At 46.1% G+C, this 17,621-nt stretch overlaps 1 protein-coding gene across 7 annotated transcripts in view; it reads right to left on the reverse strand.

Moving 5' to 3' along the window:
- The window catches only part of LOC105684152 (teneurin-m), a 374,554-nt gene that overhangs the window by 168,576 nt on the left and 188,357 nt on the right, over positions 1 to 17,621 (reverse strand). For all 7 annotated transcript variants that reach the window (XM_048656243.1, XM_048656241.1, XM_048656242.1 and 4 more), the window contains exon 3: positions 5,594 to 5,893. In XM_048656243.1, the coding sequence (XP_048512200.1) occupies positions 5,594 to 5,893 (300 nt within the window). The remainder of the gene's footprint in view (positions 1 to 5,593; positions 5,894 to 17,621) is intronic.

Consider the following 17,621-nt stretch of genomic DNA (forward strand, 5'->3'; position numbering starts at 1 on the left):
GAAAATTCAAGGCGGCTTTCGTATCTCCGGCCACTCATGGTAAAAGGGTTTTTCCTCGGATATTCACCGATCGGCGTTGCAGTAAAGTATGAGAGAGAAAAATAGAGCACAAGTCATAAAGGAGAAAAAGAGATAGCGGCGGTAGGGGCGGAGGCGAGTTTCATTTAAGTTAGAAATTGCTTCTTCCGTAGCGATGATGGGCCGCAAATTGGGCGCAAAACAGAATACGGTGGAGGTGGAGAGGCGGCACCAGACCTAAAGAAAACTGGGAAGAAACGAGGGAAACGTGGGAGACCAGACCTTCCGAAAAAACATGTACATCGATTCTTTGTTTTCGTGTTCATATCGTCTCGATTCATGAGTCTGTAGTTCGGAATAACGTACGGGCTGGATTGAATTTCGATATATTGAAAATTGTGCCTTTCATAAATTCATCCTTGGAAAAGTGTGAGATACGATAGATGTACATGGAAAATATACGAAAATTATGATGTTTGAACTTGGGAAATGTACGAACCCAGATTTTGGCTAACTCGATAACTTTTCTCGTCATACGAGTGCATCTGGATGTGGTTTCCTACGCGAATTTTCATGAATAGAAGTTGAGTGGGCGTCTTTGGTATGCAGGAGCAGGGGTATTTTCGGTTTCGAAACTAGGTCTTTCTTTGTGGATCAATAACCGCGGGCTATAGCTACCTTATGGCTATTCATTTTTCAATAGCTCGCCTTCTTACCTCGGAATATCCGAGATTGACCGCTGTTACATCAGCTTATTACGGGTGTTGAAATTAAAAATATCACCGGGAAGCGGAACACTCTATAGAGGTATGTATAAGGTTCAAATAGATTTCCACACTTGTAATCGTAGTGATTGGACGTTTGAATAATTAAACACAACGTTCGACTATTTGGCAAATCATGAATTTCGGGGCCAAGTGTTTTCAACTATCTTGCCAATCTGCACGAAAAACCGAAGAAAAATTCGATTTTTGAGCAAAAAAAAATCATTTTTCTAATTGGGTTTAATATGCTTTTCTTACGTATTTTGATCTCAGGAATCCGAATCTGGAAGCCAAAATGATCTATCTATAGAATTGACCAAGTTATCGCCATTTTGTCGCTTTTTTTACCATAAATTTGAGGATATGTGTGCTCCAAATATTCAAGATTTTTGGTCTACGAGCAAACCCGAGCTACGCTGGAATCAGCGCAGCCAGCAGCGTAGCGCTTTGTTGTGAGACGTCACCTTGGGGGCTGAGCAGAGGTGACGCCCCACAACAAACCGCGCGCCCGTGGCTACCTGACTCCAGCTAAGCTCGGGTTTGCTGGTGAATTGAGAAATTCGAATATTTCGACCCATGCATAGATTGCGACGAATCAAAGTGGGTTTACGACTGAAACCAATCGATATGTCTTATAATTTTTCTGCTCCCAACAGCGAATGATTGATGATCACTCGATCAATTGCATGAGTTGATGATTTTGGCTTTCAGATTTGGATTTCAGAGCTGATTATACGTGAGATTACCCTTGAAAAGCCAAAGAAAGAATCGATTTTTGGGCCAAAAGTAAAGTAGTTTGAAAATTGATTGTATTACACTTTTCTTACGTATTTTGATCTCAGGAAACCGAATCTGAAAGGAAAATTAATCTATCTCTAAAACTGGCCGAGTTATCGCCAATTTTCAGCTTTTTGGGGTCAAAAATAAAAAATTGATTTTTCAGTCTATCTCGATGTAATTTGAGCTCAGGAATCCGAATCCGGAAGAAAAATTGGTCTATCTTCAAAAATGACCGAGTTATTTCCATTTTTTCGCATTTTTTGGTACAAATTTGAGGATATCTCGAAGGGAAAAAATCGTAGCTCAATTTGGACAACGGATTCGTGTTCCTGAGGTCAAAATACACAAGAAAAGTGCCATACAATCGATTTTAAAAAATAAAAAATTTTGGTCAAAATTTGAGATTTTTCCAAGGGGTACCCCTTACGATTTTTTCAAATTTTGGCCAAAAATTTTTATTTTTTAAAAACGATCGTATGGCACTTTTCTTGTGTATTTTGACCTCAGGAACACGAATCCGTTGTCCAAATTGAGCTACGATTTTTTCCCTTCGAGATATCCTCAAATTTGTACCAAAAAATGCGAAAAAATGGAAATAACTCGGTCATTTTTGAAGATAGACCAATTTTTCTTCCGGATTCGGATTCCTGAGCTCAAATTACATCGAGATAGACTGAAAAATCAATTTTTTATTTTTGACCCCAAAAAGCTGAAAATTGGCGATAACTCGGCCAGTTTTAGAGATAGATTAATTTTCCTTTCAGATTCGGTTTCCTGAGATCAAAATACGTAAGAAAAGTGTAATACAATCAATTTTCAAACTACTTTACTTTTGGCCCAAGAATCGATTCTTTCTTTGGCTTTTCAAGGGTAATCTCACGTATAATCAGCTCCAAAATCCAAATCTAAAAGCCAAAATCATCTACTCATGCAATCGATCAAGTAATCATTGGGTGAAAAAAAATTTTTTGCTGTAAGTACCTCACTTGTTTAATTATTTACTTAAAAAACGAGTGAGCTAACCCAAAATATCAAGTAAAAAATTTTTTTCACATTTGAAAAATTCTCTTTTTCCATCAGGTACAGATTCTGCCCCCACGCTAAGAAAATAAAAAAAAAAAATTTTTCAACCCACCCTAGTAACCAGGCCAATACACGAGTTCCATCGGTATCGAACGGGCGTCAAATACAGCAGTTGCGGAGTTTGTTGAATGTTGAGATTCTATGTATCCGAATATCTTCGGATTTTCATGTCAAGAAGGCAAGGCGAAAGAGATTCGCTCCGTAGATGGTGTGGACATCTTGAAAGGGTCGCCATTGTTGGAAGTGGACGACGGGGTTCAGCCTCAGTAACAAAGGTCGTTATAATTTGTATCATAACGAGAGAAAAGAAGCTCAGTTGAGTGGCCGTGACGTGGAGTATGAAGCAGGAGGCGAAAGGAAAGCGTAAAGTATAGAAAATAGAAAGATGACCCATCCCCCCCGCCCTCCATACTTCAAATTAATCTCTGCGCTATTTTTTCACTGCGGTTGAAGAAAATAATTCAGATCTAAAATCCGATACTGTTGACTCATGGGTACCAGAAAATAAAATCTGCTTCCTATTTACTCCAATCATTCGGAATTTATTTTTTCTCCCCCCGGTAGCAGGATGTATAATATAACTCTACTCCATCCTTTCCTACTTTTCTGACCACCGTGCGTTCCTTGAGTGCCCTCGAGGCGCCTTTTTTCCCGTCAGAATCATTTCAACACATAACCCGCCTTCCATACACTCGCATTCACATATTGCGTGCGGGGTGAAAGTAAGTTGAGATCGTAGAACATGACTCTTCGATTTCAGAATATTTTTCATCATCATTTCTCTCCCTCTATTCCCCAGCATTGTTTTTTCATTTTCCGTTACCCTTGAGAGACGTCCTATACCGATAACCGAAGACTCAAGTTTCCTCGATATTCCCTTGAGTAAAAGGTACACGATGCTGCGAAGCCAGATAATCGGCGAAGTCATTTAGAAACCACAATCGGTCGATCGCTGATCAGGAATACCGCCGATAAAATGGGTCGGTCTACTCTGACGTCGAGAGGTAAAGTTGCGATCAGGCAAGGGGGTCACAGGAGGCGAAAACCAGGAATCTCATAGTCCTAATTTTATTCTTCAACTGCACGAATCGCCCGTTTTTGAATACATCTGGACGCCCGTGATACCCGACCTCCGACCTCCTAGATAAAGTAATTATTCGATCTTCTCCTCGTAGATTTCAGATCGACTAGACCAGACTAGTGTATGGGGTCGAGGAATTGATTCATGAATGAAAATTGCCCGCACATCAAGTAACTACCCACCCGAACCGTGACCGACCCAGGGATCCTCTCGAAAGTAAAGCACGCCGTATTACTTCCGTCTCATTACGCAGCAGCTCAAGGATCAAGACATTACATTGGCTCGTGTACGAATGAATGGTACGAAGGTGGAACCGCGGCGCCTCGTGTTCTTGAATATACCGCGGGTGAATTCGTCACACGAGGGCGTAACTAATACAAAAATCCCTCGATGATGATATTAATGCTAATGGCGTAATCCCCGACGGTGCTGCGAAGGCTCACACAATGATGTATGTATACTTATTACATCCCCCGCCACCGCCGCCGCCGCCGTTGCACGCACCACCTCGGAGACCTAGGAGAAGATGATTGAAGACGCGTGCTTATTAAATGGCATCCGGTGGACCGCGTTTCGGGAACTCAACGTCGCCGTAATGCACCCCGGTACGACTATACGTTCGGCAGTTCGTACCGTACGAAAATGTGCTCTACGAGCTCGATACAATCGTCGAATCATGCGGATTCCAGTGTCATGCAGATTTCTGGGTAATTACTCGTTCGCCCAGGAGGGTGAACGACGTGGCGCGGAGAGGGTGGCCGCAGAATGCACCCAATCGTTGTTCGGGATGTGTTTTACCATCGGGGATATTTGCTCGACTGAGAATTGACCCGTATGATGGATGACGTTCGTTCGGAGCACAAAAGAATCGCTCTATCCGTTTAGACACGGTTACGTTGCCGCTGCGGCTCCTCCGCATTAGATTCCCGGGGAAGAACGAGCGTAACCTGGCCACGTATGAGTGAATTCATGAATTTTTTTCCTCGGCAACGAAACGAATCGGGGCATCGCCCGTCCGGCACTCGTGCGTTTGTTGAACCGAACGCCCGTTGCGACGCCCCTGATCGCTCGAAGAATCGAAAATCACCGGAGTGCTCTTCGAGCAGCGATTTATAAAGAGTTTTTCGAGAGGACCTCGATCGTTACAGCTTTCCCTTGATCGTAATCTATTGTACGCGGGGTACTCTTCTGACCAACTTTCGCACTTCTGTCGCTACTATTCTCCGTTTTTTTTGCGCTCTTCTACCTTTCGCTTTCACTCTTGTACAGCGAAACTCTCAACCTCTTCAACGAAAGTTAAAGTGTCACAAAAGGTGCGTGAGAGAGGAGAAGAATTTCGCAACAGAGAGACGAGAGAAACGAAATTAACGACACCCAGATCACGCCCGTCGGGCGCATCTGATGTATCTTGTACAGAAAAAAATTTGCTCGGCGTACGCGTGTATCGTGGATTTTCCGACGAGTCTTGACCCCGATGGAGGGGTGATAAAACAGGCACTGAGTATATTTGAGGATTTGGGACATCGAGAGAATCCGGAAAAACCCGACCTACGGTATCCTCGGGGCGATGCGTCATCCTGACGGTTTCGCTTACCGAGACTCGACATTAGGTCCATAGAGAAACCGGAGCCTTCCGAACCTTCCACCTCGCGCTCACCGTGGTGTACGCGATCGTCATCCATCATCTTTGAGTAATGCGGGGACACGATTTTCAGTTATTGCGATTTACCAATTTTGACAACCCTTGACTCATTGCCGCGACAAAGCGTGGCAAACGTATACTTCAGCGGTTATAAATTTTTGCAACGCCGATATTTCAGCCTACCCGATGTCGAACGTCGAACGAGTCGAAAGATCTCCCACTCACCGTTATGAACGAGAAGAGTCGAGTCCCGGGCGAGGTTGGTGAGTTCGCTGTCGGTTAGAGTTTCGTCGGAAGCGTTGCCCGAGGTCGGAGTATCGCTGAGTCCAGCCCCGCTCCCCGGCACGTGAAAAAGAGGGTGTTGGTAGGCCCGCTGTTTGTGCTGGTTCGAGTTGTAGTGATTGTGCTGAACTTGATTGGTCGGATGAGAATTCGAAGGGTAAGCGCGACCTCCGCGAAGACTCGGAGAGTTCTCTTCGCCCTCACTGCCGCTGAGGCTGTAGGCTGGGTAAAGCCGTCCCTTCCCTGAAACAGAACATACGTCTCGGAATGATTCGAGTTCTCTCGCCGAATCGCCGTCGAACTTCCATCGCTCGAAACAAGTAGAACTTCCAGTTTCTACGTTATTCCGACGCTTTTTTCTCTCTACGTTTTTTCAGACCTTACGAAACCATTCATTAGACGCGGGGATGGCATTATTTGTGTTAGCGCTAATGGCCGTCCCCCACCGCAGTCCTTTGAAAAAAGAATACGAGGGTCGGCCGCGTCATTGACTCGAGAAATAATCTGTAACGCGTTACATAAGTTTCCCGAGTTTCTGGAAAAGTTTCGTCCAGAATTGAAAATAACCTCGGGCGATGCTTTCACGGGGGCAAGAAGGGCACAAAGCAAAACAACCCCGACCTGAAATTTGGGGAAAGAGGGGGCCCCGTCAAAAGCATCGCACGCACGCAACGCGACACACTTGGACAAACAGAAGAAAAGCGAGACTTCCTGGGTGCGGGGATTCGCTTCCGGTGCCGCGCGGAACCCTCCGTTCTTCGGGCAACGCCTCCCGTTCCATACGTGTACGTTCGTCCGTTAGCGAGCGCGCATCCGCCGATTGACAGATTCACGCGTGCCATTCCTTCGCAAAGATTTTCCTCCTTTATTCTCGCCAGATCTCCTCTTGTTTCTCCGGTGCAGTCGGACGGGAGAAAAAGGGAGAGGAGGTAACACGAAGCCCGGATCCTCCCTTCCGCAAGAAAATGTGACGGGGGCTAATTACTCCCTTGGGAGGTCTCGGGGAACGCGGAGGGCAACAAATATTTTGCCAGATGTTGAACAATCTCAAGTTCTCGAACCCGATACCCTCCTAGGCTGCAAAATTTTCATCCCTTAAACGCACGTACCCCCGTATATATAGTATAATAATACGAGCTACCCGCGAATTCTCAGCCGACACTTCTGGGCTTATCCATGCGCGAGGCGAACCATTCGAGGCATGAAATTTCATTAATTCTAATCGAATCGCGAATTCGTAGACTTTATTCAACAGGCTATCCGAAATCACAATAATCCCGAGGCGTGTGGCTCGAGTGAGAAGGAAAGGAAACAAAGTTCGATGGGAGTGTAAAAAACGAAGGAACAAAAAATACAATCGGTATCCGAGGTCTTCGCGGCAGCGCGGGGATACCATCGCCTCGTACCAACTATTATCTTTTATTGATATTCCGTAAAACCTTGGGCGACGTCGTTGCGGGACAAAAGCTCGAACCATATTTCAGAGCGGTATTTTCTCGCCGACAGTCGATCGAACACCCGTTGGACTCGGTGAGAGCCTGGCTACCTGCTTCGATAATAATCGAACCGCGAAGCGTAATCTCACGAATAAAGGTCGCCCACCTTGTCCCTCGGCTGAACGAAACAGGCGGGCAGGGGGGAGATAAAAGAGGGGATGAGGATAGGGGAGAGATACATTATAATTAGGTTTGATCGTGCATACCGTTAATGGACGCGATGTATCAACCCTGGCGTACGCGGAACTGAACTCACGGCTAACCGAATTACTCCCCGTATATAACTCTCTCTCTTTCCCTCTCTCGCTCTCTTTCCATTTCTCCATCGGTCCATGCTCTCTCGCTGTTTACGCTTTTCCCCTCAGATCCCTCTAAACGCCCCAAGCTAAATAAACTTACCGGGTTTTAACGCTTAACCGGCTTAGCGATTTTATAATTAGGTTACCGGAGTTACTACGTGGATGAATTTGAGAAAAAAAGAAAAAAAAAAAAAAAAAAAATGATAAAAATCACAAGGTCATTTAACCGTATAAAACACCCGAGTTTGAAAATCTTTGGTGAAAACACGTCGCCTCCCAAGCCCCGTTAAATTGCGAAAATAAATTTTCACACCTAGAGAAGACAACTGCGGTATATTATAGTGTATGAAGCCGAGATAGTTTTGGTGGTCGGCGATGGATAACCCGTACGGAATTCGCCTAACGGACGCAAAGATTGACGGGCATCGGTCGATCCATTCGAGTATCGCGGCGCTCTCGAAATGATCCCTTTTTTGTCTTTCACTATTTAATTCACTCGCCTCCTTTCCTCGAGACTTTGCTCTCCGGTGTCCAATCTTCTGATGGACCGGCGCTGCGTCCCAGTCGAACCCACGATCTTTTCGAATAGCGCGTAACTCGAAGAGGAATTTTTTACCCAGTGACCCGGTCCCCGGAAGTCCCTCAGGTCTCTCGCTACCCTCTTCCGTCGAGTCCATACCTTCGGATGACCCGGGGCCAAGTTTGAATAGCCCATGTCCGAAGTGACCAGGCTCCAATCCTTCTCGCCGCCTTACAGATTTCCGAGATTCACACGTGTCGACCGTTCTCACGCGAATCACGAGACTCTACATACCTAGTTTGACGAACAATCGGTTTCTCACACCGGCAACGAATCGCGTATCGAACAATAAGACCGCATACGAGCGTCAATTACAGCGTGGTCGAAATGTCGATATTTAAAAAAAAAACTCGCATCGTTTATACCGGTCGCGGAACGGATGCATTTCACGGTGTGCGACAGGTATAATAACATCGTTTGACGAAGTTACTCCACTTCATAATCGCCGGCAATCAGTAAAATCGATACGAGTCACGTTAGTTCACCAACGTTGAACCGTCTCCATACCGTATCTCTGTACTGTAATTATGTGTACGATGTACCCCGCCGTTCCTTCGGTGCATATAACCACCTTGTACGCCCTTGCTTTCCTATCTCGCTGTATCCTCTTCTTCTTTTCTTCATAAATTGTCAGCTCCGTACGCCCTCTCACGTGTGCATCGTACCCTCCGGTACACGTTGCGCTTACCGGAAGGCTATTTAAAAATACATGCAAATATTTACGATCACGTATGTACACAAAAACACTGGCACACAGATAAACGCACATCGTATGCACACAAGTTAAGAATCAATAGCCGACGGATTCTCGGCGTCCCGCAACGTCCGATCGAGTAATTTTCCTTTGCTTTGCTCGACTGCCGTCCCGTCTATGTTCCGCGACTATTAGAAGATGGTTTGCAGACGGCGCGGACGAGGTATATGACCATACACGTTGCGTACCTATGTATAGAACGAACATGTGCAAAGACGTACCAATAATATCTCTCGGACGTTTCATCGCTCTGGCTAATACCGTACTAGAATTGTATGCGTACCTTCCATATCCACATTCGCTTCTATGATATACATCCAGACGGATGGGGTGTTTAGGGTAAAATCATAGGGCTCTCGAGCCGGGGGTGTATACGAGCCCGTGAAACGTACAGTATGTATACCTGACAGCGGGACGAGAAGTCTGCCGGTTTTCCGTTGTATGCTCGAGACAAACACGAGGTAAACAGGGTCAGGACGTACGTAGTACGTAGGTATACGTACGCGTGTGGGTACGTATCGATCTTCGGTAACCGCGCGCGTGCGACAAAACGCCAGACGGGGCCAGTTACGCTTTTCGTATTATAATGATCCGTAGGTATGTGTGTCCATAGTCCTTTAGCTCGGGTGTTATTACATATCCGAACGGGAAGGACATACGAGGTAACACTCGACGGTTCCAGTCCTTTCCCGATACATGATTGATCCGCGCAATCAATTGACGCTAACTATGTATGAGGCGCCACAAAGTTATTTCATCAAACGGTTGAACGCTGCCACGTTACATCCCTCGAAAAACGATGAGGTCTTTATTAATTCAGTGTCGGACGTAAGGAGGAGACGATCGATGCCTTCAAGGTCAGATACGGTGATACCGGAGAGCTATAATTACCGAGAGTAATTATGGTTTCGACTACAATGATAATTGTTATTATCGCTGCGTATATTATAGTATTTGCGAGCTCACGAATTTGTATGTCAGACGATTAAACGAACCGTTTTCGGTTCGGATATTACCTGGTTATCGACTCCACGTCGACGGATGAGTACGTGTAACGAAAGTACAGCGTAAGAAAAAATTTTGCAATTTTTCACGAAAAATTTCCAAGGGTAGGTAACCCCTTTGCATTTATTTATTCCTGCGATACCGCGGTGCAGTTCATTATTGCAAAACCTTCAAAAACTTTGCAAATATATTCCCGAGCTCCCACGGGCGAAGGGGGGAGACACCCGTGAGGACGAGGCGTCTCCTCCGGATAGCGGTCGAATCCCGTTTTATTATTTTATTTTATTTTATTTTATTCATTTTCATTTCATCCAGCGGCGTCGAGGTGCAAAGTTGGAATGGAAATGAACTTAATTTTAATTAACCGCTACCCGAGAGTGTGAGAAGTTTACGAGGTCCCGGAACGTCGACCGGTAGACTTAGCCGTGCCGATCCTCGCCGCCACACCGAGGATGCAGCGTTGAAAATTCCACTCAAATAATTATTGCGCGCCCCTGCATAAATTCATTGCCTGGAAAAAAACAATAACAACAACGACAACGGAGGGAAAAAATTCAGTCCCCCCCCCCCCCCCCCCAAGTCGAATCGTACGATCTCGATCTTCCGGAGCCTAAAATTTTACCCCAACGTGCGGCGACGCCATCCGACGCAAGGCGACGCGACGCGATTCGAGGGATTGATGAGCGCACTCGAGGGTTAGCATATTCTATTAGTCTATGACACCGATAAGGGCTCTGGACGAAATGTTTGCGTTAGAAGTAGAAAATGTATAAAGCGAAGAGACAGAAATATCAAGATAACTCTATCGACGAGGACGAGGACGAGAGGTTATCGCGTCAGATACCCTCTTAAACAAATATATATGTATATATTCTAATCGGGGTACGGCGAGGCGGAGGAAGGACGTGGACATTGCCTTGACACGCGTTAACTCTATTTACGCAGGTCCTTTAGATACACACGACGGGACACGTGCTTCTAATCTAGAGATTACCGCCTCGCTCGTGAAATAACGTTGACTTTATAGATTTATGTTAATCCGTCTCAAATAGCCACCTATACCCCCTTCCTTTCCGTACTACCGATAAGAGCTTTCACCGCACATACGCCGCACGAGCCTAGGGCTTCGACCTTTCGTCCGACGATGCACATCCCTGGACGGGTCGCCGCTGTTTCTACTGCCCGAGGCCGACGCGTCGATGTTATTCGACGTTCGCTATATCCGCTAAACGTTTAACGTAAATTCAGCAACTGCATTTCGCCGTACGTATGCAAATTTTGTCCGGTGAATGGAGAAGGGGAATAAAATTCAAAATCCACTTACGTCCGTGTCCTAACGAAGAAACGTAATAATACATTTTCGCTCGTTCGAAAACGTTTCCCCCTCTGCATTTTCGGCGGATACGTTTGAAAAAAGCCCGGACGAATTGTTTTTCTCGTCGCGGTGTAGCGAACGGGGATGCGTAGTAATAATAATTGTGGTAAGAATGCGTGATCGTGAAACGATGTTTTTATGGAGCGTTATCTCATGGGATGGATAAATTATTCAATATACCCACCTCGGTAGGCTCGTAAATGCCAACAAATTATGACTCGATATGATCCCGGTAACGACCCACTCATTTCCCTCGTAGGCCGACCGACCGACACGTAGAAATTTAGACGTCCCATAGCTAACGCTCGTTTCCAGTTTTTTTTCCCCTCCTCACACCACCGGGACTGTAGAAATACGAACGGCGGCGGTATAGCACCTGAGAAAACATCTTACACGCTACTCAGCTGGCAGCCACTTTTCGGGGCGATCTGCTTTGGCGTAAAAAGCAAGACGTGATAACTGTATTAGCTTGAAATAATAACGGCAGGGGGTGGAATTTGGCTGAACACGGTTGCCGACGGCGGATGGGGCACGCGGTATTGTTTGGGCAACCGCGTTTACGCCCGAGCATAAGATACGAGGAGAACGACGGGGGTTGAAAAAAAGTACGGGAAAAAAGAGGTGCGAAGAGGGGGGGAGGGGGGGGGGGGGGGGGGGGGAAACCTCCTCCTCGAAGGATAATGTTTCCCAGACATGAACGCGGCGTGCAGCAATCCCCGCCCCGCATTAAAGTCCCAAGACGATTAGACTCTGGTTGCTTTTCCCTGCGCACGTTCGTTATCCTCCTACCACCACCGAAGTAAATTGTCCACGATATAAGTGTAATGATATTAACTGCATGTTTTCCTAATATCGGTAACTCGTTCGAATAGATATATGGATAAATCGATCGTAAATATAGCGGCTGATGTGTTTTCACTCGTTGTACATACGTGTAACGAGTTCAACGCTACTTTATATCGCGTCAAAGGCTCGTTTTTACGAGTGGATTTTTTTACGGCCCAAGACGAAACCGGGGCCACCTGAAACAGCCCGATACATCGACCGCGTTCCCAACCCACGATACGTACGGCTCCTCCGTCCACACGTGATTTTCATCTTCATTCCAGAGAGATTGAAATTCACGTCGGATGACGTTATCTCCCGAACGACGATCATCGGTAGAAGGGGAGAGGGGGGTGTCGTCCGAGAGGTGGATTATTTCTTCATTATTCTTTACGGTATCGGCGTTTTTCGTCGGTAGATTTGACGGGAGGCGATATCGATGTGGAAGTAGTGCAGCGTTACGCGTAGTGGGGGGGGGCATGTTAATTCGGGACATTAAATACCCCTGTAAGATTAATCCGAGTTTAATGGATGCTTGGATTATCTGGCGGAGCTTACGAACCGTTTAACATTGAATGATAGCCGAGCTAACTGCGAATGTATATCGGCGGTCTAGCGCACAACTCCGGAATATACGGTAACAAGCGAGATCTCCAACCTTTTGGTGGTTGTCTAGAGCGGAGAGACGACGACGACGACGACGATGGTGGTGGTACGTATAGTCGTGACGGTGGTTTTCGGTATAGACGTACACCGGGGGGTTCGGCGTCGTTTTCCATCGTCCTTCGTTTCCTCGCGGGACTAACGCGGCCGTCTTGAGATCTCGAGAGTTCGCTCCCCGGAGAAACTTGTAAACTGCAACTCGAGTATCGATGGGAGTTATTCTCTCTTACTTGCCCGGCTCACCGCGCGCCCGCTCTTTTCTCTCTTGTTTCGTCGTATATATCGAAGAGCCGAGAGAATGGAAGGCATCGGCCGCGTTCCCGCCCCCGCCGAAAGAAATTGGGTTATTAATTAGCGAGAGGACTGATTACAACGCTCTTTGATATCTTATTTCCCCGTCGTTCGTATTACTACGTCGTATTATACGATATATATACATATATATTGCGAGCGCGGAGAAGTTCTCTCTCTCTCTCTCTCTCTCTCTCTCTCTCTCTCTCTCTCTCTCTCTCTCTCTCTACTCCTGCAACTCTCTACTATATACGTTCGTCATAAAGCTGACGCAAATTGCACGCCAGGGTGTTCTACTGCAGGGAAGTCATGATGAAGCCCACGTGATATAATCCCGCTACTTCCTACATCCTCAACACCGTGTTTCAACGCGCATTTTTTCTCTCTCGTCATTTCCTCTTACCGGATTAATTTCTCACTCGGTGGACTAAACGCTCCCTCGATTACCCTGGATGAAGTAATATTCGAAATACATGGTAATTTTGTCATTCGTTTATTTTTACGACTCATCAAAGAATGGCTCGCTCGGTCGATGACGTTCCATCGTTGTCGTTGATCGTATTCATCGAGCTCTGGGAAGGTCGGCAGAAATTTAGCGACGATCAAAATCCCCCACTCGTTGATGTGGTCACGGTCACAGGTACCCACAGGATTACAATATACGCCCTCGAGGTATCGTACGGATTCAGTTAGTCCCTGATCCGAGGTGAAATTCTTAAAAATGTAGGATAATCTTTGATAAATCCTCTGGGAACTAGGAATATTTCAGAACGTATAACGTTATTGCCCGAGGGATAAACCGGAGGATAAATGACCATCTCTCACAAAGATTATAATAATAACAACAATAATGACGATGATAATAACAATGAATGCAATGTGAAAATATACATATATATATATACGGTGATAAAAAGGAAAAGATGAATTTGTACGAGCGATATGAACTCTAGTTGGAGTAATCGTGGAGAAGTTGAACAAATAATGTACGCTCCATTAGCACAACGTTATACGGCAAAGTGAGATATTAAAAAAGAAATAAATCGTCACGATGAGTTTGCCGAACTAACTTGCTCGCGAGCTTTTATATCAATCCGTATATAATTCATATTCACCGCATAGAGTGTTCGCCGGAGGGTTTGTCGAGGGGGGTGGGAATGAGGGAAAGGGGGGGGGAGGGGGTGAATTGATGAATCAGGCATTGAGAAGAACAAGATTTCGGACGGTATCCGTACGCTCTTTCAGGTATAAACGGCTGGGGTTTGTTCGCGGGTGATATTCTCGTAGATTATCCCCTTAGTCTAAGGCGCACGGTAGGTATAGCAAGACAATTTAGTACACTGCATCTACTGACCGTAAGTTACCGTGTAGCTACCTACATAAATTGCTGTATCGGACAATGGGTAATTGTGCTACTTCAGCAGCGTACAAGGGACACATACAGTACGATCCGTATATCTATAACCTTCCATGTACCCGGCTATACGCGTATACTACGTGCTCCCAGCTCTCGGATGATCATATATCATATATTAGCTGTATAATCTATATATCGCTACGCTGCATCAGGTATCATCTACTGCTTCGTAGGCTAAGGTCGTGCCCTTCGCGCGGTCCGATGTATTTCCCTCGATACCGCGAACGCGCGAATATCTCGGAAATAACCGTTTCATCGTCCTTGATAATTTTACAAAGGTGTATATGTATAGCCTTATATCTCAATAAGTTGTCTCCTTTTTCGCAAAGTGACATATGGCACTACGGTGTGTTTAAAATGTGCAGAGACGTAACGAACTTATGGAAGAATCACCGATCAATCGAATAGGAAGATCGATTTTGTAGAAAACTAATTAAGAGCTGGGTAAACTTCCACTTTGTTTCGTAAGGGTTCACCGTGCGTTGCGAAGACAGTGGATTAAGTCGGGTAGACCGCAAAATAATTCCCTGCCGCATAAAGGATATTAACACCGATGTGTGGAATATGGTAATGTGGAAAGTTTAGGAAACGCGTATAGCGCGAAACGCCCTTGTAAAGATAGCGCGGTGCGAGGAGCTTCCAGAGGGAGGAGGATGAGGAGGAGGAGGAGGAGGAGTAAAAGTCGGTGGGGTCCCGACGCCGGCTAAAATCCTTGTTAACAAAGCACAAATGCCACGTGATATTCGGTAAGGGAAGTACCGGGGTTAAGGGATAAAGAGGTGCGATGATAAAGGGCCGAACTCGCACTAGAAATCGCACTGTCGCTAAGTAATCACGCGAAAATGGCGGAACGGTGTTTCCTCCACCCGAGCTAACAGCAGAAATAAGAACGCGTCGCGTAATGACACCGCCCGGCGAAGAAAAAGAAGAAAAAAAACAAAAAACGCGAAGGAATTACTGGCTCAGAAATGAAAGCCTCTTCCCGTAGGCGCGCGGGGGGGTGTTGAAAAACGATGAAGAATAACTGATCCTTGCGCACGTGTATTATATCTATGAGAACGACATTGAAACAGAGCCTGGAGCAGACAGGCGGTAGCGTTGGAGGCGCGTCGAGGTGTAGGCGTGTGAAAATTTAGTTACGACGGCGATGGCGGGTAGTAGGTAGTACGAAGCGAAGGGAAGATAGAACGCGAGGAGATGAAGGGAGAGCGTTGAGACGCGAAGGTGAGAATAGAAGGTGGGGTGGGGGGGCGGGAGGGCTTTGAACTTCATAAAAGAAAATGCGATGCTAAACGTTAATCGAATCCTTCAATCAAATTCTCTCGAGTCTCAATGGATACCGATGGAGCCCCGACGTTGGTGAGAACTCGGTAGTCGCGCGCTTATCGATTCAAACGGCAGCCGGAGGTGTACAAAAAACAGAGGAGAAACGGATGCCTCGGGTACTGCGGGGAAACAGAGAATTTAGAATATAGAATATACAGAGGAGTGGAAAACCTGCAAACTTTGAATACGATGTAGGTGAACGCTTGCGAAGGCTATACCACGGCGGATGCGGAGTGTCTGGTTTGGCGCTCTCGCGCTATTGGAGAAACACTGTAAGAGGATATATTCAACGCTGGATTTGCGATAGAATCGAATGGATGTAAACTACCTACGTAGGCGGATTTTCAACGGCAACGGCAACTTAGGGGGAAAATAATGGAGTTGTAAAACGCTCCATTGTTTTTTCCACCGATGCGGACGTTCGCGACAAGACCGTACATAACTTTTGTTTTTCAGGGACTCGCGGAGGAACAGAAACTACCCCAACATTTTGAAGATCTCTTCCGTCGTTCGATTCCGACGCTAAGTCCGCCGGACGGTCGAACGCCGCCGGTCTCATTTGGCGAGAATATTCGATAACAGTGCGACAACGCGACGGTCACATTTCATTACGGGCTATAAGGTGCCCGGTTGGTTACCTCTCGCTTTACGACGTTGTCATCTTACCTATACCGTTAATGACACCGGAGCCAAATTCCACGGAATACCTCGGCGGTGCGCACATCTGTACCTGTACCTCTTCCACCGTTCGAACTTCCTACCGAATTGCAGTAATAGATGACGACAAGTTTTCCAAGTAGGTACACACAACTAAGTGAGTGGACGTGCAGGGTTTCCCTGTGGTGCATTCTGGTGAGTATTATAGTGCCAAGTTATTGGGGTCCCGTAATGGTTGCTTCCAGTATCGTGAGTCGTCGCGATCATAAGGAGAATAGATTGAGAGAATAAAGTAGCGACGCCGAGAGGTGGAGAGCAGGCTAGCCGATAGCCGAAAATTCCACAGCCTCCGAACCTGGAATGGTGTAAAATAATATAAGTTCGTTCGAGCGTTGTATGACCGAAATAACCGTGAAGAGAGTATAAAAAAATTATACCGCACGAATTTCCGAAAGATATCTACGACGCGTCGTTGGAATTCGAAGATTTTTCCCCCCATAAATTTCGGAAGAGTCCCGGGGTCCTTCCGCTCGGACACGATCGCACCAAATGTGGATTGACTATCCAGATTTTTTACAGATACCCAGAAATTCGACAGCTGGGTGGCGAGATAAGCCGAGTATCACTTCGTGTCGGGAATAACGAAAAGCGAAATAAATGAATAAATAAAACAACGACACCAAAAAAACAAAAAAAAAAAAACAGAGGAAAAAATAAACTCCGAAGCAGCCGACTCCGTATGGACCGCGCCTCGCTCCGCTGCAGATGGAGGAGCGCGTTGACGCACGCGGAAATAGGTTGGGCTTGTTTTCTGGTTTAGAGTCGATAATGGACAAGAGTGTGCGTCGCGCCGTTGAGAGAGTTATATAGAAGTCCGTGAAATCTGACGAGTCATGGAATACCCGCTTCCCAGATAACACGTGGACCAGCTATAGCTTTGAAAAGGGAGAAAGGATGACAGGGACCCTGTGTAGCAGGCATGCCTTAATTGAATTCTCGGAAGATTTTTTTTCGTTCTAAAATGCTGTACGTAATTTTAACGGGGGGGGGGAGGGAAAATAAACCTCGAATTCCAAAGCATTTTCGGTGAAACTTCTTACGCGATGCATTCCCCTCGCGATAACGTCACGTAATATCCGTGGTAATTCCATGATCTAAATTCTCTGTGGGATTATAGCACCCCGAATATAAGGATCAGCCGGCCGCGCGTAGGTGAGGGAAAAAAAAGTCAATCAATCGCTCGGTATTGTTTGTACTTGGCTCAACAGCGATTCCTATTTGTA

The sequence above is a fragment of the Athalia rosae genome, chromosome 5 (assembly GCF_917208135.1).
Source record: "Athalia rosae chromosome 5, iyAthRosa1.1, whole genome shotgun sequence".
Lineage (NCBI taxonomy): Eukaryota > Metazoa > Arthropoda > Insecta > Hymenoptera > Athaliidae > Athalia > Athalia rosae.